This window comes from Silene latifolia, chromosome 10 (assembly GCF_048544455.1).
Source record: "Silene latifolia isolate original U9 population chromosome 10, ASM4854445v1, whole genome shotgun sequence".
Lineage (NCBI taxonomy): Eukaryota > Viridiplantae > Streptophyta > Magnoliopsida > Caryophyllales > Caryophyllaceae > Silene > Silene latifolia.
The window spans coordinates 15,349,677-15,373,846 of record NC_133535.1 but is presented as its reverse complement, the minus strand read 5'-3'; the positions used below and the strand labels follow the sequence as shown (position 1 = coordinate 15,373,846).

Here is a 24,170-nt window from a genome sequence, read left to right as displayed (position 1 = left end):
CATCAACATAGACCAGATCAAAAATATGAAAAGCTTTGCTCATTTTGATAGGATAAGGCAGCTTGGTTTGCTTGGCCATAGAACAAGTGATACACACCCTGTGATTATTCTGGTGAAGAGAAGAAGTCATGCAAGGTATGTGTTTTAGTTTGTGATTGCTAGTATGGCCCAACCATAAATGCCAAATGTCACCATCCTTTTCGTTAATAATTGGCAAGTCCTTACACAAGTCATGAGAAGCATCAGAGGAATTGAAAATGATGCCTTCAGTTTCATTCATACCAGTACTAGAAACAAAATAAGAGTTAATATTACAAAGTTCAGAGTCACATTTCCCAACAGAAACACTTGCTAGACTAGTTTGGGGTGAAATAGCACTATTAACTAGATAATAGATGCCCTTGTCTTCTTTGCCCAGAGCCCTAATCTTCTTGGTATGAGAGTCATGTATGGCACATACATGTTCATAAAACAAGACAATACAGTGTTCATCCTTTATTAGTTTTTGCAGAGATAACAAGTTATGTTTGAATGTGGGAACATATAAAACTTTATTTAGTTTCATTCCATTTTTCAGTTGAAAGGAACCAGTGTGAGAAACATGTGAGGCACCACCATTTGGTAGGCTAATTTTGGGTTTTTCTTTTAACTCTTTGCAGTTTTCTAAGAGTCTTAAATCTGATATCATGTGATCATAAGCTCCTGAGTCAATTATCCACTCATAGGAGCTAACATTGACATTGTTGCATGAGATGAGTGCCATACCTGCAAAGTTGGCCTCCATTTTATCCTCAGTTTCAGGATAAGTGCTCATACCTTTCCCTTTTTGGTTACTCATTAGTTGCTCAAACTGTTCAGTGGTTAGAGTAATGGCACCTGCCATCTCAGCACTCCCTTCACCAGTCATAGCATTGGCTGCCATTCTCCCTTTGTTGGGATATTTCTGGAATCTGCCCTTGCTTGCCCCAGTTTTGTGTCCCTTAAAACTAGTTCCAGCACTATCATAGGTGCTCTGGAAATTAGCACCTTCAGGTTTTGCTGGGAAATACTTGGCCATACGATGACCTGCTGGATAACCAACCACTCTCCAACACTTCTCTCTGACATGTCCTTTCTTTTTGCAAGCAGGGCAAGTTTGTCTGGTGTCAGGTGGAGTCTGATCAGCAAAGAAAGCAGCATTCTCAGCTTTAACTTTCACATTGGTCTTGTAATTCTCCTTTGTGCTTCTTTCTGTTGAAAGATTGCAGCTGCCTCCTCAGTAGTTGGGAGAGGAGTCATCATGAAGACATTGCTTCTCATGGTGGTATAGGAAGGATTCAGGCCACTGAGGAACTGAAAGAGCTTCTTTTCTTCCTGCTCTTTATGCTGAGCATCAAGGAAAGCCCCTATTGTAATACTCGCCCTTTTAGAGACCCGTTGACCAATATTGGAAGCAGTGATAGTCCTTAGAAGTGCGTACCAAAGTTACCTTGTGTTGTGGGTTAAGAGTGGTACTCGATAGAGTAGAGGCTACTCGATCGAGTAGCTTGGATACTCGATCGAGTAGGGGACACTCGATCGAGTAGGTGGGCCACTCGATCGAGTAACGTGTTTTCAGCGAGGGTTTATAATCGTGTTTTGTTAAATCCACAAACCATTTCCGCCTCATTTCTTCAGATCCTTAGGTCGCCTCTTTCCCCTCCCTTCACCATATAACCTCCATGGAAGCCTTTGAAGGTTCTTGTGCCTTAGGAGAGCATAACTTGAGTCGGGTAGCGGTCTTTTGCCAGGTTTCCTCTTGTAGGTATGTCGTCATCATCACCCGTATCCTTGTCCTTGCAGTTAGGGTTGCTTGGTAGTGATAGATGGTTGTGTTGTGTATATAGGTGTTGCTTGATTGCTGGATATTGCGTGTGTTGGCATGGAATGGTTGCAATTGCTAAAAGATAGGTTCGCCTACTCAGTCTCTGTGGATGGTCTAGTGTGTCGGTTGTTGTGTCGTGGTTGTCGTGTTGTAGTTGTGTTTGTGTGGCAGCGTATATACAGTATTCGGTTGGTGTATACAGTTTGTTGTGTTGATGTTGTGTTGCAGTTGTCCGTGATTGTTTGTCTCTGGTTCTCGAGGTGCGTCCTCGGCTAAGTGGAGTCACTTGCGGGAGTGGCTTCACGCCCTAGTTTCGCCCTCCGTGGAACCCGCCACGGGAGGGGATGCGAACATTAATGGGACATGGTTATCGCTCGGTATGATGAGCGGGGATTTGGTGGGTACGGTTGCGGTCCCCCACTGGCAGGGCTGGTCCAGTGGACAGTCGGTGACGGAGATTGATTGGAGTGGGTGTGATTGTGTGTGATTGGTTGTGTTTGTGTTGTGTTGGTAATTGTTGTTGGTTTCGTTATGTCTTATCTCAGTTACTGACCTTGTTTGGTTGTCTTGTTTGTCTATGTGTCTACTGTGATCCCTTATGGTGAGCAGTCAGTCTTAGCAGGTGTTGATGTCGTTGATAGCTGGAGTCCTGGCGGGGATGAGTCCTCACGAGTTCTGATAGAGATAGTGTGTAGCTGACGAGTTGTATCTTTATTTTGTTAAGTTGGTTGTAACGCTTGTAATATAACTATAATTGTTCTTTTATCGACTTTTGATGATTACTTACCTCGGGCAACCGAGATGGTAACGCCCTTATATGCTAAGGAAGGCCTAGTTAAGGCTCCTCGGAATATGGGGGTGTTACACCTATCTCAGGGGTCATTTCACTCAGAGGAGGCCAATCATTCATCAGCTGTATGTTCTGCTAGAGGATTCTGAGCTCTGTGAAATACTCACAGATAGTCTTCTCTCCTTGCTCCAGATCATCCAGATCCTTGTTTAATCTAAATTTCCTAGCTCCATTGCTCACAGAGAACTGCCTTTGCAGGTAATCCCATATATCCTTTGCAGTTTCAGAATACATCACAGATCTCTTGATCTGTGGTTCCACATTATGCAGGATCCAGGATATCAGAAGGCTGTTGCAGGTATCCCAGGCAGCTTCCCTTAAGGAATTGTTGGTGGGTTTCTTCACCAAACCAGTGAGCATTCGAAGTTTTCTCCTGGTGCAGATGTTGAATTCCATTTGCCTTTTCCATTCATGATAGTTCTCAATTCCAGAGAGTTTAGTGTCCACCACTATAGGATGTGCACTCTCAGCTGGATGGAGATAGAGAGGATAAGAGGTTTCTATGATTGCATTTGCGGAAGGAATAAGAGACTCATAGGTACTCATTGTTATTGAAGAATTATTGGAAACAGAAAAAGAAAGATAAGTAAAGAAAGAAGGAAGGATAGAATGCTTGTGAATGAATGAGATTCAACAAGTAATAGACTGGATTTGTACTTCAATCAACCATTAATGCCCAACCACAATTGGTTATCAGTCTCCTCATCCTTATGGCTCTGATACCATATTGAGTTTATTGCCTATGAAGGAATTAGAGGATTGCATTCATGGTTGGGAGAGTTTGGTTGAGATTTTCTGATCTTGCATTCAATAATACTGAAAGCGTGTTTTGTACATTGTTGCTAACTTAAGTATATACTCTTAAAACAAGGATAATAACCATTGAACATCTAAGTAAACTCTCTAGTCTAATCTAACTAATAAAGTAGATGGAAGACAAGCTAAGTACAACTAACATTTGGTTATTAACCACCGTCCTTCTTGCTTCTTTTCTGATGAATGCTATGGACTGGTGGTCCATAGTCTTTGCTTGTCATAGTGACAACAATACTTGTTGGCATTGGTACCTTCTTTTCTCTACATCCCACATTGATAAAAGAGGATAAGAATTACCACTTTATAAGGCAAGAGGCTACTCCCTCTATCGCCAATTGGTTTTAGAGTGGAACCCTCTTGGGCACTGTCATGGACTCTTCTCCTCCGTTCGGGTACGGCCCTTGCCCGTTGTTAAATTTAACAGTTTCTGAACAAGGTACCTCTGTTTCTGCACCAATTTTCGGGACTTGGAACTTGATTGATAATAATCATTTGCCTCCGGGTTTGTGGGGATATGGGTTCAATATACCGGGTTTTCAAACACGAAAATGAAAGTGTAAATTTTGAACATGGGTTTGGAGGGTTTGGAATACTAGGGATAATTTGGAGTTGGGTTTATCACAGGATATTTTGAATTATGGTGCTATTAATCAAATTTATGGACAAATTAGGAAGAATAGCAGATCAAATGTTGGCATTAACATGAATGAATTTTGGGGAGAGAAGGTATATGGTACACTCAGTAGTAGCTGGGCCATATCTAATAGAAGTAATTTGACAGAAAAGAGTTATGATAACGGTTGGAAGTAATGAAGAAAGTTTAGGGGTATAATTGGGGATTATAAAACAGAAGGGTATCATTGAGAAAAGTTGATAACTCAGGGTACCAAGGAGAATAACCCATTGAAAAATGAGGCCCCACATAATATATTAATGTCTTTTTTTTTAAAAAAAAATTATTAATCCAAATTTCAACTGACACCATCCTAAATATAACTTAAAATTTCAACATGTATTTTGTTATATAGTTAAGATACTAAACAAAATAATAATACTAAACAAAATAATAAATTGAATTGTACACAAGAACACAAAATTACTTTATTTCGTGAGCCAAACTCAAGGTGATTTCCCAAATTTTTTGGGTCTTTCTAAGTGTTTACTTACTAAACATTTTACATTATCATATTTAATTTTTGCTTATTAAAATACTTTACATTTATCATATTTAATTTTTAAGAAAATTTGACCGAAAAAAGAAATGGGTATATGGATGTGAGCCCAAAAAAACTAGAAAAAGGTCAATACAAGGTATTAAACCTGTGACCTTATGGCTTGTATATAAAAGGTAAAGCTCAAACTACAACACCAATACCTTTCATTGTTTATCTCATGTGCAACATATATTTATCTTAGACATACTATGGTTTTGAAGCCCAAAATTTTGGGGCCCTGTGCAGCCGCACGGGTCGCACGGGCCCAAAGACGGCCCTAGTGTTAACCTCTATGTCATGTTACCGTACACCCTAACTAATGAGAATCCATATTTCATTCCTATGCATATATAGTACCTAACTATTTATGGATGATGTTTTAATTCCAGTTTTTTATTGGACAAGATATTTTACAATGACGTTGTGCATTCGGTGGATTAAAGAATTTCTCATGATGTCAGATGTCATAAACTCTACATAGAAACTTAAATGCTCCAAGATATCCACCTTTTTTCATAATTAAATCCAAACTATTCTCCTCTTCCACCGACCACCACCCTCCTTATTACTAACCAACAAGTGTCGTTTGTGATTGTCTTTTTAAAAAGACTTTTCACAATCTCTCCCGCTTGCTCTCCCACCTGCAGCTTGTGAGAGATCTTTTTAGAGTGACGAAAAGCCGATGGAGCCTCACTTTGCTCTCTTAATAGCATCTTTTACTATAAATTTCATGTTCTATGCATGACCACTCCACCCAACTCCACACACAATTTTGTTCCATAATTTCACGTTTAATTGCAACTTTCTTCATTAAAACCCCAAAACAAAATCTCACTTCTAAACGTTACAATAATGGAAAATCCTAATTGCAAAAAATCTTATTATTCATTGCAAAATAATATCTCCATAATAATATTTATCTTAGGAGCAATGTTCTTAATCCTTTTTTCCTACTCCTTAAACTCTTCTAAATCCCTCATCTCGTCGCAATTCCTTCAATGCCCTTCTCACCCAAATCAGGTAAAATATACTTCCTCCGTTCCAGTAGATTGTTGCATGTTTTAAATGTCACAAACACGCCATAATGTACATGACACAACCATGATTAAATTTAAATTCACATTTTTAGTTAGTACATTTTTAAAGTCGTATCGTGTCATGTCATGTCCATGTCTACGTTACTTATTAACATATCCATTTTTTCGTGACAGACAACATTGCAAACCCCAAAGGATGAGCTAGAAGAGGCACTAGAAAGGACATCAATGCCAAATAAAACGGTAATAATCGCGGTCGTAAATAAGGCATATGTGGAAGGGGAAGTGGTGCCAAATATGCTAGACCTCTTCTTAGAAGGGTTTTGGGAAGGGGAAGGGACAAGGGAACTTCTGAACCATCTGATGATTGTCGCGGTTGATCAGACGGCGTACGAGCGGTGTCTATTCCGTGGGCTACACTGCTATAAGCTTGAAACGGACGGTGTAAATTTCATGGGGGAGGAAGTTTACATGTCATCTGATTTTGTCAAAATGATGTGGAGAAGAACTAATAAACACGAGATGGGTCTGGCCTTACCCGCGGTGGAGGAGAGAAGTCTAACTCACAAGCCCAAGAATGCTCTTATCTCCCAAAACCAATTGGCAATGGGAGAAACACCCCTAAGCCTTATAAGATAGACAATCTCTCTCTTTTTCACTGATGTGGGACTCACAAGTGGATTTATACTCCAACACAAGAACTCTGTTTCTTACTGAGGTCCTTGAGAGAGGCTACAACTTTATTTTCACCGTAAGTTCACTTTTTTTTTTTTTTTCAAGTGCAAATAATTTTTTAAACTTTTCGTTTTTACACAAATTTTCATTTGTGACATGCCGTAAACTTGTAACGTCTCACAATCGGTTTAAATAATGATAAAAGGAAAAGACTGATTCGGAATGTTACAAGTAATTTTTCGTCATAAGTAAGGATAGCTGTTATTTTTAATAATTAGGTCCAAATTTTTGAGAAAAAGATAGTAACGCTATAGATTGTTTGACCTTGGTTTTTAAGATTTATGGTTTTATATATTTCAGTATGGTTGGGGTATAACGTATCCTCTGTCCCAATGAATAGTTTATAATTGCTTTAATTTGTGAGCGAGAAATAAAGTAAGTATAAATTTTGATCGGGACGGATGGAGTATTAATTTTGTTACTCGCTTAAAATGGTTGGGTGATCTATTGGACAAAAAGTTCTTTAAGTGAATTATCGGGTCATTTAATTATAATCGGGAAATTTAAGTGTCCTTAGATCGTTATCATGTGAGTTCAAAAGTTGGTTTTGGGATGGAACCTCCTTGGACTTATAAGCCGGACTCTTTCTCCTTCATGCGAGTGCGACCCAGGCCCGATAACGGAACTTATCATGGTATCAGAGCCCATGGTCGAAAAAACTAAAAACAAAGACTTGGGCATGAAAAATAGCAAAAGAAAAACTGTGTCAGAAAAATTGCAGTTGGACAAAAGACTTGAAAAAATTCAATCTGTCAGGGACATGTGAGGGGGAGTGTCAAGATACAGTTCACCCATGATAAAGGATTAAAGGCACATGTGAGTATAACCACATTGGAAATAGAGGGGAGGGAATTGTATAAGAGAATTGTATTAATGATAGTTGTGAATCTTATGATAACAATACATGTATTTATAGTACCGAAATCCAAATCCTAATACGATAAACCCTAATGATAGCCGGCCCTAATAGGCTAATAGGCCTAATATTCTAATAGGTACACACTGAGATTAACGATATTCGTCTAGAATTTTTATTAACAAGTGACAACTTCAGGAATTTACACTGAAGAAAATGCACCATCCGATAATATATCCAAGTATTATTTGCAAATTGCATACTAGGGCAAGAAAAAAAATTCTTTGATTTTCGATGAGTTATCCCCCAATTTGCGAACCATTGAGGAAAATGTCATCGTTTGACCAATCTGCGGGAACCATTAAAGCAGATGTCTTCTTTTGAATGGCTACAGTTAAAAACATTATCAAAAGTTAAGACAAGTACTTTTGACGCCTTATTAATCATCCTCGATTTAAGAGTTGATCAACTTGGTTAAACAAATGTGAGAAGCAATTTTTAATCGAACAACTAGAATATTACTTGTATGAGTAGTGAAAGCAGTTTTTAATAAGACGAGAGCATTAAAACCAAGGAAATCTCGTTGTTAGAGACTTGCGTAACGTACCGTAGAGTACGTACATTACTAAAAATGTCATTATTGTAATTGATGAATAATAATATGTAGTCGGAATTTGAGTCCAAATAATTTCTAATGTGTGAATGATTTTTTAACTTAGACGCTTGACACTGTCCACATTACGGCATTTTCTAGAGCTGACAAGTCTGATCCGACCAAAATCAACTTGTTATGACCATAAAGTGTTGCAAACCGAAACGACCAGACCCAATGATGTAAGTGATGGGGTATATTCTGCACCGCTGACCAAGTCAACATATTGAGCAAGGTCAAAGATATCCACAGCAAGTCAACGACTTATGCAGCCTAGCCGATTCAAACCCATCGGCTGTCACTGGTCTCGGCATGGCAACCTGCCAGCCGGGACACATACCCGCGTACTCACATCCAAGACCCCTCGGCGGTGAGTCAACAGGGCCCGCCGGCCTGCCATAGGTCCCTCGGCCGAGGGGTAGATCAGTCTTTCCACCTGTTAGCCACTTGGCCACTTGGCCACTACGTGACAAAAGGTGAAAGCCTATAAATACTCCTCAACCTTCATTGAGGAAAGGATCCAGAAATACACAACTAAACCTAATTACACTGTTCATCTGGTAACATCTTCCTTATCTCTCTACAATATATATTCCTAGCCAACTAGCACACAACTTATACATTTAAGTTTACTGACTTGGGCGTCGGAGTGGGTACGCTTGGCTCAAAGCCAAGCCCTCAGTTCGTTCATTGTTGCAGGAGAGGCCGAGAGGAACGATTAAGACCAAAGGAGAATCCAAAAGACATCATTCAAACAAGCCACGGGTGGTAACTATACATGCTCTGGAATTACACCCGGAACAATTGGCGCCGTCTGTGGGAAGACACTAGAAGCTAGTCACATTCATTCCCAAAAAAAAAAAAAAAAAAAAAAAAAAAACAACAAAAACCCACCCAAAAAGCTAAAATGTCAAAACAACAAGACGCAGTCGTGACCGACGAAACCCCATTCCACCAGGATGACACCTTCAACAATTCTGGAGTCGTGCAGCCCTCCACCGGCGGAGTAATCCAACCGGAGTTCGGGATGCCAATAATGCCGGACACGCCCCTGCCAGCCAACCAGGTCACCATCATGGGACATGTGGTTGACATAGCAAGACTGAAAATGGTCCTGGACCTAATTAGTAATACGCCTGCTCACACTGTCACGCCGACAAGAGCGGCGGAAAACGCCCAGGAAACCAGAGCCCAAAACGTGACTCCAAGAAACTTGAACGGAGCACTGGGAGAAGCTGACCCAGCCCAGTCGCCTGGGGAGCCCAAAGTGGGCGTGGTAGACCTAAGTCCTTCCCGTACTCATGGGAGGACAGCGTCCCCGCAGCACGAACGAGGCTTACCCCAAAGGAGCCAGAGAAGCCCGACTCAGCAGAGTTGGAGAAGAAGTCCAAGTCGAAGAAGGAGCCCCTCCCGCTACGAGGAGAGGAGCCGGGGTAGGAATGCGAGGAGCCGATCGCCACGTGTCATCCGGCATGTGATCAGACAGCCCCTCAGCGCCTACGTCCTAGAAGTCCAGGTGCCAACTAAGCTCAAGTTACCGCCCATATCATACAAAGGGGAAGGTGATCCAGCCGACCACGCTGAGGCTTTCGAGTCTCACATGTCGGTATGGGAGCAGCCCGATGAAGTGTGGTGCCGAGTTTTCCCAACAACGTTGCATGGAATGGCTCAAAGTTGGTACAAGGGGCTTCCCGACGGCTCGGTGTACTACTACGCCGACCTAAGGGACGCCTTTCTAGCCCAGTACTCTTGCAACAAGAGAAGGGCCGTGGAGACATCGGACCTCCTAACTATCAAACAGGAGGGGGGCGAGTCTCTACGAAGCTACATGAAGAGGTTCGACGGAAAGGTCCAACAGATTCGAGAGATTAATCCCGAATCGGCGGCCTTCGCACGATGAAGGGCCTCCCAAGGGGAGATTTAAAAATGAGCTCATCAAGTGCGGAGGCCTGGGCTTGATGCCGCCAGGAAGATGGCCGACCAGGCCATCAAGGTAGAAGACTATCACAAGACGTGGTTAGGCCCCAACGAGGCCGAGCACTCAGAAAAGAAGAGCCGCCGGGAGGACAACCTGGATGAGAGGCGCCGTGACAACAACGGGTCACGGTCCGATGAAAGACGCCGTGAGAACAATAGGTCACGGTCAGACAAACCTGCCAGGAAACAGAACTCGGCGGATGCCGGGGGGAGCTCGGGAACGTATTACAAAAAACGGTACGATGACCACACCCCCCTAGTCGTATCGGCCGCCGAGGTCTTCGCGTTGAGCAAGAACGAGGGCCAGAAGTGGGAAAGACCCCCTAGGCCGAGAAGTGACGGTGACACGAGCCAGTACTGTGAGTACCACGGCCACACCGGTCATTTAACCAACGACTGCCGACATCTGAAGAATGCCATTGAGGAACTGATCCGAAAGGGGAGCCTCGGCAAATATGTTGCCGGTGGCCAGAAATCAGATGCCAGCGGGTCGCATAGCAAGTCCGCCTCTGAACGGATAGGAGTAATCCATGCTATCATCGAGGGCAACGAGAATGGTGGGTCCGCTCATGGGCACAAACGGCACCTAAATGAACCGTGCCAGACCATCAACTTTGTGCCCAACACAGCCACCCCCGCTTCCAACATCCCCGATATGACCATTGGGAAGAAGGACTACGAGGGAGTCGTCGCTCTTCACAGCGACCCACTTACGGTCCACCTAGACATAGCCAACCACTTGGTGAAGAGGTGCCTGATTGACACAGGCGCCTACACAAACATTATGTACAGAGAATGCTTTCTCAACCTCTGTCTGAGAAACGAAGATTTGAGCCCCTGCACCAACCCGCTGTACAGCTTTTTCGGGGTCGGCTGGTACCCCGGGGGTCGGTCGACCGCCGTAAGATTCGGCGAGGGAACTGCAGCCAGGAATGTTATGTCTGAATTTATAGTTATCGACGGCGCATCTGCCCACAACGTGCTCATAGGCCGGGTCACTTTGAGTGAAACCGACGCCGTAATTTCCATCTGGGCCTTGACATTGATATACGTCTCGGACCGGGGGGAAGCGCATAAGCTCGCCTCGAAGAACGAGAAGGAACCCGGCGTATGGGAGGTACACACAAACGGCCCTTCCACGACGGGTAGCTCGAAAGCCAGCATCGTTATTTTTAGCCCAAACGGAGACGTGTTTGAGCACGCCTTAAAACTTACCTCCGTAACCTCAAACAACGAATCCAAGTTCGAAGCAGTAATAACCGGAGTCAAGCTAGCCAGAACCGCCGGAGCAGAGCATGTCGTAGTGAAAACAGATTCGCTCCTATTGACCAACCAGATCAAAGGAGAGTACAAGGCTCGGGACTATAGGACGACAAGGTATCTAGAGAGGGTGAGAGCCGGCGCTTCAAAATTAAAATCCTTCAGATACAAAGATACTCCCGGCCCGAGAACGACCGAACCATCGGCATGGTTGAAGGAGCGAGAGACAGAGGAGGTGGAGATTGACCCGGTCGCACCGTGACCGTCGGTGTCAACCTGGAACCAAAATTCGAGCCGAACTCCCGAACTCGCTAAGGAAAAATAAGGACGTCTTCGCCTACTCGGCCGAGATGCCGGGCGTAAGCGGGAAGTAATTATTCACAAGCTGAACGTACTCCCCACCGCTCGCCCTGTCAAGCAAAGGATGAGGAACTCCTCCGTCGAGAAAGATGAGGCCATCAAGGCCGAGGTAGATAAACTACTTACGGCGGGCTTTATTATGCCCTGCACTTACCCCGAGTGGTTAGCCAATGTTGTGATGGTAAAGAAATCATCGGGGGCATGGAGAATGTGTGTAGACTTTACCCAACTTAATAAAGCATGCCCCAAAGATTGTTACCCTTTGCCTCGAATAGATAGCTTGATCGACGCCACGGCAGGATACACCATGCTGAGCTTGCTAGACGCCTTCTCGGGGTATCACCAGGTATTCATAGCTGAGGAGGACATGCCTAAATGCGCATTCATCACCGCTAACGGCACATACATGTACAAAATGATGCCGTTTGGTTTGAAAAACGCCGGCGCCACGTATACGAGACTGGTGGACAAAGTGTTCCAAAATCAGAAAGGACGAAACATTGAGGCTTACGTCGACGATGCTATTGTGAAAAGCAAGTCTGACAGCGAGCACCTGGCCGATTTACACGAAACATTTTGTTCACTAAGGAAATACAAGATGAAGCTCAACCCAATGAAATGCAACTTCGGTGTCCGGGCAGGTAAATTCCTCGGTGTACTTGTCAGTGCCAGAGGCATCGATGCAAATCCAGACAAAATCCAAGCAATCCTAGACCTGCCGGAACCACGGAATCGAAAAGAGGTTATGATGCTGACCGGGAGAATGGCGGCTCTCGCCCGTTTCATCTCTCGATCAGCCGACAAGAGCACCCCATTCTTCAAAGTATTGAAAGGGAATAAAGACTTCAGCTGGGGGGAGGAACAAAGCACGGCTTTCAAGCAACTGAAAGCTCATCTTCAGACTCTCCCAACTCTGTCCAGGCCGTTGCTGGGGGAGACGCTATACCTATACATAGCAGTTACCTCGGCCACGGTCAGCGCCGTGATCATCAGGGAAGAAGACAAGCAGCAACACCCAATCTACTTTGTCAGCCATACGCTGTTGCCCGCCGAGAGAAATTACCCACTAATCGAAAAGGCAGCGTTCGCCGTCGTCATTGCCGCAAGGAAGTTAAAACCCTACTTCGACGCACACCCCGTGACGGTCCTAACCGACCAGCCATTAGAGAAAGCCTTGGAAAAATTCGAACAATCCGGAAGGCTCATTAAATGGGCGGTGGAACTCTCTGGTTTCGGCATCCAGTACAAACCAAGACCTTCGATAAAGGGGCAAGCACTTGAAGATTTCCTGGCCGAATGCACATATCAAGAAGAGCCAAACCCAGGTGTATGGGAAGTTTACACCGACGGCTCCTCCACGACGAACAGCTCAGGGGCCGGCATCCTTATCATCAGCCCAAACGGGGACGAGTTTGAGTACGCCTTGAAATTCACCTTCTCGGCCTCGAACAACGAATCCGAATACGAGGCGGTGATAACCGGAGTCGAGCTAGCTAGGGCTGCCGGAGCAGAGCACATCGTGTTGAAAACAGACTCACTGTTGGTTACTAACCAAATCAGAGGGGAATTTGAGGCTCGGGACGACGGAATGGTGAGGTACCTAGAGAGGGTAAAAGCCGACATAGCGAAATTGAAATCTTTCCAAATCCAATGCGTCCCCAGATCCGAGAACAACCGGGCCGACGCACTCTCCAAACTTGCCAGCTCAACCATCAAGAATGTCAGCCGAACCGTGCTGGTAGATATCAGGAATGCGAAGAGCATCACTGAGACCGTCGGCATGGTGGGTAACATAGAGACCGAGGCAACGTGGATGGCTCCGATAATGAAGTACAAACTTACAGGTGAATTGCCGGAGGGCCGCAATCCCTCGGCCAAAATAAAAAGGATCGCCGCCAGATACTTGGTGTTCGAAGGTGAACTGTACAGAAGATCCGTAACAAGACCACTCTTGAAATGTGTCGGTCCAGCCGACGCAGAACTGATATTGACAGAGATTCACGAAGGGCTCTGCGGACACCACATGGGAGCAAGAACACTAGCCCACAAAGCTCTCCGAGCTGGCTACTTCTGGCCCACCATGCTTCAAGATTCCAGGACAAAGACCAAGAAGTGCACAAACTGTCAGATGCATGCCCCGGTAATACACGCTCCCTCCAGGGACCTACAACCGGTGCTTAGTCCCCTTCCTTTCGCACAGTGGGGGATGGACATGCTAGGGCCATTCCCAACGGCCTCCGGAGGAAGGAAGTTTTTAATCGTCGCCGTTGATTACTTCACCAAATGGGTTGAAGCTGTAGCAGTACCAGCGAAGACCACAGCGGCCGTCAGAAAGGTAATCTGGGAAAATGTTATAACTCGCTTCGGGTTACCCCAAGTTATGGTATTTGACCACGGCCGAGAGTTTTGGAGCGACCTGATAATGAACTGGTTAGAAGAGCTTGGCATCAAGTTTGCATACTCCTCCGTCCGCCACCCACGAGCAACGGGCGGCGGAGGCGCCCAACAAAACAATCCTCAACGGTTTGAAAAAGACAGTGGAAGACCTTAAGGGAAGGTGGGCCGATGAACTACCCGGCGTCCTGTGGTCCCTTCGGACCACGGAGAAAGAAGCAACGGGTTACACCCCCTTCCACCTGGTCACGGTTCGAAAGCGATCCTACTAATTGAAGCAACGGTGCCAACATTCGGAACGGCTACCTTTAACCAGGTGAAAACGAGGAAGGCCTCGAAAGCCTCCTAGACTGGTCGAAGAAAGTCGAGATACAAAGCACGTCTCAACTTGGCAAGATATCAAAACCGGATGAGAAGAGCCTACAACCGAAGAGTCCACAAAAGGGACTTAAAAGTAGGAGACCTAGTCCTAAGGAAGTCGGCTGCCACCAACAAGGGAAACATTCACGGTAAGCGACGGCCAACCGGGAAGGTCCCTACAAAGTGGTTGAAGAGATGAGGCCGGTACATACCGGCCGACGGACATGGAGGGTGTGCCTTTGATGAGCCATTGGAACACCGACAACTTAAGAAAGTACTTTGTATAGCGACGGAGGTGTCCAAGCCCATTGTGGACACCCCAACGCGTAATCATAACAAATGAAGAATCACCCAAATTTTCCATCAAAGTGCTTGTCCCCTCCATAAGTTGCCACCGGTCAGTCACCCAAAGAAGAAACGTATACTCAGTGCAGTTGAGACGCAAGTCTGGCGGTCAATATGCCTACAGTTACGAATGCTATCGAGCCATAACCCCGATTACCTCGGCCCTAGCCGAGAGCGACGGGGACACAATGACCGATACGCGCTATCGAGCCGTAACCCCGATTACCTCGGCCAAAGCCGAGAGCGACGGGGACACAACAACCGATATGCTAGAAGAAACGTATACTCAGTGCAGTTGAGACGCAAGTCTGGCGGTCAATATGCCTACAGTTACGAATGCTATCGAGCCATAACCCCGATTACCTCGGCCCTAGCCGAGAGCGACGGGGACACAATGACCGATACGCGCTATCGAGCCGTAACCCCGATTACCTCGGCCAAAGCCGAGAGCGACGGGGACACAACGACCGATGTGCTAGCAGGAACATAGACTCGGTGCAGCCGAGACGCAAATCGAGCAATACACTAAAGACGTTAGACAGTTGAGATATGCATCCAAATTACCCCGGTCATGCCGACGGTAAAAACGGAGGCACTCAATTATTAACGCAAGAAGATAAGTAAAGGATCGTGATCAAAGTCCCGGCCAAGCCTCGGACCAAAAAGATAAAACTTTACTGAGAATAATTGCAAGGAGAGTACAGACGACGGCCGTCCCCACAAGGATAGCCTAAACTCTACCTACCAAAGCTTTACAAAAAGCAAGGAAACAAAAAACAAAAGGTTACAGACTTGGGATTTGAAGCGCCAAAAGATGGCAGGGAGAGAAGGCTCAATAATTGGCCCCCGAACAGCTAAAGCTATCCGAAACGCCAGGTGAGTCTGGTGACGACCGCCCGTCTCCCTATGCCGTTTTTGTCCTCCATCCAGCAGCAGCAGATCTCGGTGGGCGGCTCGGAAGAGGGCTCGACATTCTCAAGTGCCTTTAGCGCGTCACCCTCCTTCACCTTGGCATCATAGACCGCCTTGGCCTCGGCAACCGAGCCGCCTTCGCCGCCTCCGTCTTCTCCGCCGCCTCTGCCTCCGCAGCCTCAGCCATCTCATCCAAAAGCTGCTCAAATTTATCCCACGGGAAAGAGCCCTCGGGGACCAGCTTCCTTATTGCCTCCCTGGTCGCCTCCTCGGCCTGGTCCCGGAATTGAGCGCACATTTTAGGGAGAAGATCATCTTGAAGCATTGCAATGTCTTTCCCCTTTTGGGCAACGGCACGCGCGTCCCGAGCGCCTCCGCCTTTGGTTGTCGAAGATCCTTCCACTGATCCCTCTTGGCAACCACGGCGTTATAAGCATCCTTGTACCTATCCCGCTCCTCCATCATCTTGGCAGTAGCGGCATCAGCTTCCTCAACTTTGGCCCTCTCGGCCCCCAGCAGCGTCTCAACCTCCTCCACGCGCTTCTTGGCGGAAAAGAGATCCAGTTTAAACTTCGCGGCTCCCCCCTTTGCGGCGGAGAGGTCAAGTTTAAGCTTCGCCATCAGCGGCGCAGCTTGGGCCATGGTTTTCTCCTGCTCCGCGATATAGGAGCCGGCTTGTTGGGTCTACTTCGCCAGCCTCTTATACATTTTCACACCCTCCGCCACAAGCTCGGAGGCAGAGATCTTCTGAGCAGAGGAGTCAACAATGACATTTCTGTCACCCGCCTTCTCGATAGCCCTCTCAGGCTGCTTCCCTGCTTGCCGTTCAATAAGAACGACGGTCGTCGAGGGAGGATCTACAAAAAATTTACACAGAGCATCCATGTCACCTTGCATTGACACATCAGAAAGCCGGTCATCTGGGATGTCCAACGAACCAGCTAAATCCGAACCACAAGTTAGATCCGTACCAGTTTGGACCCTCTTCGTTCGAGGGCCGGCTGAGTCAGTCTTCTCCCCGGCAACGGTGGAAGCAGACGGTGGCTCTTTCCTCTTCTCCCCGGCAACGGCGGAAGCGGACGGTGGTTCTTTACTCTTCTCACCGGCAACGGTGGAAGCAAGCGTTGGCTCCTTAGCAACGGTCACCGACCCCCCAGTGATATCAATGACCTCCACAGGCTCCTTCTGAACCACTGGGGTCGAGGGAGTCGACCCAGATGCCTTCGCCAGCCTGGACGCTGCCTTCTTTGTTCTCTTCGGCACGCCACCTAGAACCCGTGCTTGGGCCGCCGTCCGATCCAGCGACTTCATCTCCTTGTCCATGAGTTCGTTGGGAGACGGTCTACGATCACCTTTTTCAGCTGTAGGATGCTGTTCAACGACCTCCCCGTCCTTATCAAGGCCTATCCTCTTTAAGGTACTCTCGGACAGATCCTGGCCAAACCGGTCTGCAAGAAACCAAACAAGAATTACATGCAAGAAATAAAACATAGCTCTAAAAACAGGAGCATAACGTGCACAGATGGGCCTCACACCGACCCCACTCACCCTGGCTGAGGGCCGGTATGAGGCCGACGCGGCAAAGCAGCTCATCCTGAAGAATGATCTGAGTCGGGGGCAGCCATCCCTTCTCAGCATCAAATAGTTGCATCGCCCGCTTCTCGTCCTCAGTAAGAGGGACCAACGAAGCGTCCATTTTCACCTTACCCCGGGAGGTACACTCCTCATACTCTTCCCGGTTCTCACACCGCAAGTAAACAGGGCTCTGGAAAGACCGGGGCAATGGGTAATCCTCCGGCACTTGGACGTACACCCACCGCCGCTGCCAGTCTTTGCAAGAAGTAAGCTTGTTCACGGAGACATAGCCTGGCTCCGTCTGTACGCTGTACCACCCCACTTTACCGGCAATTGACGGTCGAAGACTGTGGAGTCGGCGGAATAAGTTGACTGTCGGGATCTCCCCCCTAAAGAGACAAAGCCACACAAAGCCAACTATCGTCCTCATGGCCAGCGGATGTAGTTGGGCCACCGCGACGTTCATAGCTCTGATAATGGCCACGACGTATTTATTCAGAGGAAACCGCAGCCCATACTCCAGATGCCTAATGTACACGCCGGTGTGACCCGGTGGAGGGCAACAGACCGCCTGACCCTTCTTAGGAATAACGATCTTATACCCCTCACCGAATGAGAAATGGCCTCCGAAAAGTGTCTCACCGGAACAACTGGCGAACTTATGGGACCAACCACGTTCAAGACCAGTCGTGCAGGGCTCGCCATGATCCGGGATGATGACCTCCCACCATCAGAAGGGGTCCCCTCATCCTCATCAGCATCGTCACCCCCATCCTCCCGTCCCTCCAGAATTGGTGAATCGACTACGGGAGAAGAAGACCTAGGGCCCCCAAACCTTATCGGAATGGCGTCTAGTATCTCCTCCCCATCAAGACGCAACGGGGAACCCTCCGGCACAGAAGTGCTAGTCCCGGCGTCAGCAGAAGACATAACAGCAATAATTGTTCAACAAAATAAAAAGAAGAAGTTCGTTTGTTTACCTTGAAGAAAAACACTCGCCGGAATGACAACCGAGAAAATTAGAAGACAAAGAAACCTTCGAAAGTTTAGAGAAAAATTTTGGAGAATGAAATTGGTGACCAATTTCACGGAGCAACTGCCCTATTTATAGGGAAAAGCCCATGAAGAAGGACCAATCAGCAAACAGCCCATGAAGCGTCAACCAATCAGCGTGCAGACACGTGTCGGACATGCAACCACGGGATGTCAATCGTTGCAACAGTTAGACGTCAATCAATGCAACAGTGACCAAGCGTCTTCAACACGCCTATTCATATCTCTTTGCCTATTCACCTTCCTCAACGAATTCCCAGGCATCAGTTCTCCGCTGGCCACCATGTCCACCAGGCTATATAGCGCCGGCCGGGGGCAATCAAAAACAACCGGCACTCTCAACCATGGTCTCGGCCAGCATCACTTTCTTTTCCACATCGGATGCCCTTTACGCATCCATGTGGAGGGGGGATATGGTACGGCATAGGAAAGACCAGGCCGAGGTAAAAGAGGCCGCAGCAGAAGAAGCCGATGCAGAAAAATTTTTACAAATTACTTGTGCAGAATATACGCTCAAACAGACATCGGAGCCCATACCACGGCATAGACTACGCTGGGGGCAAATTGATGGGGCATATTCTGCACCGCTGACCAAGTAAACATATTGAGCAAGGTCAAAGATATCCACAGCAAGTCAACGACTTATGCAGCCTAGCCGATTCGGCCCATCGGCACTGTCACCGGGTCTCGGCATGGCAACCTGCCAGCCGGGACACATACCCGCGTACTCACATCCAAGACCCCTAGGCGGTGAGTCAACAGGGCCCGCCGGCCTGCCATAGGTCCCTCGGCCGAGGGGTAGATCAGTCTTTCCACCTGTTAGCCACTTGGCCACTTGGCCACTACGTGACAAAAGGTGAAAGCCTATAAATACTCCTCAACCTTCATTGATGAAAGGATCCAGAAATACACAACTAAACCTAATTACACTGTTCATCTGGTAACATCTTCCTTATCTCTCTACAATATATATTCCTAGCCAACTAGCACACAACTTATACATTTAAGTTTACTGACTTGGGCGTCGGAGTGGGTACGCTTGGCTCAAAGCCAAGCCCTCAGTTCGTTCATTGTTGCAGGAGAGGCCGAGAGGAACGATTAAGACCAAAGGAGAATCCAAAAGACATCATTCAAACAAGCCACGGGTGGTAACTATACATGCTCTGGAATTACACCCGGAACAGTAAGGTATTCCGTCAAAACCTGATTAAGGCCGACCCAACTCGACCCTAAGTATGATTGTTCTAATGTTCTTGATTTATATTCTTACAAGTAATAATGTTATTATTTTTCCATGCATCAATTACATACTAACCAAATAAAGGTATATCATTTTTCTGCCATATTGAAAACAGGATACGGATGTGGTATGGTTAAGGAACCCTTTTACAATCCTAACAACACCCACCACTCAACATTTGGATATCCAATTTAGTACCGATTGGTATTACGGGAACTCGTCATTTATTCAAAACCCGATTAACACCGGGTTCTACTATGTTAAATCTAATAACAAGACTATCTCCTTATTCAAGAAATGGTATGATTTGAAGGACAACTCAAGTGGTGCTAAGGAGCAAGATGTCTTACAAAATTTAGCAAGACAAGGTGTACTTAGTGATTTAGATATTAATTTCCGATATCTCGACACCAAATTCTTCAGCGGGTTTTGCCAAGATAGTTCGGATATCCAATCTGTGATCACAGTCCATGCCAATTGTTGCCGGTATATAAAGGCTAAAGTAACCGATTTGGTTCAAGTCCTTAGTGATTGGAGTTCGTTCAAAGTCGACAATGCTAGTTTAGCAGCGGATTCATTTCAATGGTCTCCACACGTGTTGTGTAAAAACTCTTGGAACACAAGTTATGTAAATGGTTAAATCTGCTTTATACTTTGTATCATAGAGCCTTTTTATTTATCAAGTTAGTCCTAGTTCAAATAGAAACTAGTTTAAGAAAAGTTATTTTTATACCATTGTATATGTAGTTCAAAATTACATTTGTTAACAATATGCAAAGATAATGTTAATTGCTCTTGGGTGCATAGGACCGGTAATAAGGTAGCACATAATCTAGCTCATGTGCAACCATGGTCTGTAGGTAGGAGAGTATGGGAAATCGATAATCCCCAAACTATTCCCCAAACATGTTAGGTCTTCAGAAAAAAAAAAAAAAAAAAAAAAAGGTTATCTTCGGCATAACCAACTTGTTCATCACAAGTTTATAATTATTTTATACAAAACCGTTTTCATGAAACCTTATGAACAAAACTTGAATAATAAATGTGGTGTTAACCTTGAACCATGACTTTAGAAACATTCTTAACTACTTTAGGTATATCATGTCATCGTACACTCTAATTAATGAGAATCCTCATTTCTATCTACTTGACTTATGCTTCCAATTTTTTATTGGATGAGATATAAAGAATTCTCATGACCTCTAGCATGCCCGGGCGCTCGCGCCTCCTGCCTTGGCCAAGAAAAAATTTGACCCGATTTTTTTTCCAGGTTTACGTTTTGACATTACTTGTATACCTCCCCTAGAGATTTTTCGCCTCCTTAACCGTAAAAATCCTGCCTCCACCACTAACCTCAAACCTTCTTCTTTCAAGGCATAAGCTCATAATTTTTTTCATAATTAAATCCAAACTATTGTCCTCTCCCACACTCCTCTTACTTATTAATCCCCCCAAGTAAGCCAAAGGAGCCTTACTTTGCTCTCTTAATAACACCTTTCACTATAAAATCTCATGTTCTATGCATGACCACCCCACCCAACTTCACAACTTCACACTATTTTTTTTTTCTCATTATTTCATATTTAATTGCATCTTTATTTGTTAAAACCCAAAAATAAAAACCTTTAAACGTTACAATAACAATGGAAACTACTCTTAATTGCAAAAAACCTTATTATTCTTTGCAAAATAATATCTCCATTATAATTTTTATCTTAGGAGCAATATTCTTAATCCTTTTTTCCTACTCCTTAAACTCTTCTAAATCCCTCATTGCTTCCCAATTCCTTCAATGCCCTTCTCACCAAAATCAGGTAAAATATACTTCCTCCGTTCCAGTAGATTGTTTTTAATAATGCACTAAAACTTGGGAGAGACGGTCTCTCATTAAGTTATTGAGAGACCAATTTTTCGTACCCTTTTATTTGTATTTCGTACCATTTTTATTGTTGATCGTGACATAGTAATTTCGTACCTATATACATAATAAATGTACCCATTTTATCGTTAATCATGATTTGTACCTATTTTATTACCTTTAGTATCACTTTTTCTTAAAATTGTACAATGGTCTCTCAATAAAGCTTATTAAGAGACCGTCTCTCAGGAGACTTACTCTTAATAATGTCACTAACACGCGATAATGTACATGACATGTTATGTCCATGTTTACGTTACTTATTAAATTTATTAACGACGTATCCATTTTTTCATGACAGATCACATTGCAAACCCACAAGGATGAGCTAGAAGAGACACTAGAAAGGACATCAATGCCAAATAAAACGGTAATAATCGCGGTCGTAAATAGGGCATATGTGGAAGGGGAAGTGGTGCCAAACATGCTAGACCTCTTCTTAGAAGGGTTTTGGGAAGGGGAAGGGACAAGGGAGCTTGTGAACCATCTGCTGATCGTTGCGGTTGATCAGACGGCGTACGAGCGGTGTCTATTCCGTGGCCTTCACTGTTATAAGCTTGAAACGGATGGTGTCGATTTCACAAGGGAGGAAGTATTCATGTCTTCTGATTTTGTAAAGATGATGTGGAGAAGAACTCTCTTTCTTCTTGATGTTCTTCAGAGAGGCTACAACTTTATTTTCACCGTAAGTTGCATTTTTTTCTCCCTTTTTTTAAAGTGCAAATAAGTATTATAGTCCCTCTATCTCTGTCATTTGTTGTCGTTTTATATATTGGGGTGTCTCAATGAGTTGTTGTCCTTTCTATTTTTAAAATGAACTTGATGAACAATTTGATCATTCACACTCAATTTGTTCCACCTGACATTTAGTAATTGACTCATTCCTCTTTCCTTGGTCTTTGTGTGCCAAAATCAAAGGACAACAATTGAACGGGACCGGAGAGAGTACATTTTATTTTACACAAATTCTTATTTGTGACGCGTACAAAACTTGTGACGTTTCACAGTTTTAAATAATGATAAAAAAAATGCGACATTGAATATATTGCTTATTTGATTTTTAAATTGTTATCCCGCAATTTCCAGGAGTCATTGTAACAAATGTTGTTGTTGTTGTTGTTGTTGTTTGGATAGTCATTATTGTTAACATTAGGCACTCTAATGGATGTGATCTTCCAAAAGTTAAGAAAATTTGATTAACATGGTTAAACAAGTGTGAGAAGCAATTCACAAACATAGGCACAACTCCACGTTTTTCCATTAAAGAATTAAACTAATTTATGTTTTTATCGAAGAAGTATACTTGTACGGTTTTGTTTTTTTGGGCTAAATAAAGTCAAACTGAACTAAATTGGACTGGAGTAAGCTGAATGAAGTTGAACTGAATTGAAATTAGCCGAGATAAATAGAGCTGAAATTAGCCGAGTCAAACTAAAGTAAGTTGAACTGAACTGAAGTAAGTTGAAATTAAGCCGAAAAAATCAGGGTCTACAACTAGAATATTACTTATTGTAAGAGTTGTGAAAGCACTTAATTAAATAAGAAGAGCATTAAAACTGAGGAGATCTCGATTTGGAGACTTGATTAACGTACCGTAGAGTACGTTACTATATTTGTCATTACTGTAACTGACGGATATTATATAGGAATTCGAGTTGAAAATAAGTTTAATTAAGTCGTGGATAATTTATTTTAACGTATACGCTTGTCAGCTTGTCAGTTGGCACTGCCTGCATTACGGCATTATCATTGATGATTGTTGAATCCCTTGAGATTTTTAGAGATTAACGGATGATTTTTGAGAATATTTTTCTAAAATTATGTTTGAAAACTACAAATGTACGAGAGCTTGGATTTACCGAAGAATTCATTACAAACACTTGTTCATGTGGCGTCTGCGCGTGTTCTATCCACATTTCAAGACACTCACTTTTCTCTTTCATGAATATTTGTACAAATAATTGTGTTATTTTCTTCCATCAATAACTATCGTTTTTTTAAATGTTGGAAACAGGATACGGATGTGGTATGGCTAAGGAACCCTTTTACAATCCTAACTACAAATATCACTCAACATTTGGATATCCAATTTAGTACCGATTGGTATACCGGGAACTCGTCATCCATTCTGAACCCGATTAACACCGGATTCTACTTTGTTAAATCTAATAACAAGACCATCTCCTTATTCAAGAAATGGTACCATTTAAAGGACAATTCAAGTGGTGTTAAGGAGCAAGATGTCTTACAAAATTTAGCATGGCAAGGCGTGCTCACAGATTTAGATATTAATTTCCGATTTCTAGACACCAAATTCTTTAGCGGGTTTTGCCATGATAGTTCGGATATCCGATCTGTGATCACAGTCCACGCCAACTGTTGCCGGTATATAAAGGCTAAAGTGACCGATTTGGTTCAAGTCCTTAGTGATTGGAGTTCGTTCAAAGTCGGCAATGCTAGTTTAGCAGCGGATTCATTTGAATGGTCTCCACATGTGTTGTGTAAAAACTCTTGGAACACAACTTATGTAGTAAATGGTTAAATCTGCTTTATACTGTCCGTAGGGAATACTTCTAGTCAAGACAAAAAAAAAAACATTGTGTATCATAAGCCCTTTTTATTTACCAAGTTAGTCCTTAACTTTTTTTTCCAATGAAAAACTTGTTTGAGAAAATTTATAAAATGTATAACCATTGTATATCTAGTTCAAGAATATTTTTGTAACAATATGCAAATATGGCACTCCTTTCGATTCACTATGATGTTCTATATT

General features: G+C 44.3%; 3 protein-coding genes across 3 annotated transcripts in view; 2 read left to right on the top strand and 1 right to left on the bottom strand.

Annotated features, from left to right (window-relative positions):
- LOC141607169 (uncharacterized) overlaps positions 1-3,239 on the bottom strand; it is a 28,415-nt gene extending 25,176 nt beyond the window's left edge. Inside the window, exons 1-2 of the mRNA XM_074426528.1 lie at positions 2,801-3,239; positions 174-1,251 (exon numbers count right to left, since the gene is read on the bottom strand). Coding sequence (XP_074282629.1) covers positions 174-1,251; positions 2,801-3,239 — 1,517 coding nt within the window. The remainder of the gene's footprint in view (positions 1-173; positions 1,252-2,800) is intronic.
- Positions 3,240-5,575: 2,336 nt separating this feature from the next.
- On the top strand, positions 5,576-20,138 carry LOC141607168 (uncharacterized protein At1g28695-like). The gene is made up of 4 exons (XM_074426527.1): positions 5,576-5,743; positions 5,935-6,261; positions 6,455-6,511; positions 19,595-20,138. The coding sequence occupies exons 1-4, from the start codon at positions 5,576-5,578 to the stop codon at positions 20,117-20,119; spliced, it is 1,077 nt and encodes a 358-aa protein (XP_074282628.1). The 3' UTR covers positions 20,120-20,138.
- Positions 20,139-21,024: 886 nt separating this feature from the next.
- Positions 21,025-24,152, top strand: LOC141607742 (uncharacterized protein At1g28695-like). The gene is made up of 3 exons (XM_074427093.1): positions 21,025-21,293; positions 21,699-22,082; positions 23,412-24,152. Exons 1-3 carry the CDS (start codon positions 21,123-21,125, stop codon positions 23,937-23,939), a joined length of 1,083 nt encoding a protein of 360 aa, XP_074283194.1. The 5' UTR covers positions 21,025-21,122; the 3' UTR covers positions 23,940-24,152.
- Positions 24,153-24,170: the final 18 nt, after the last annotated feature.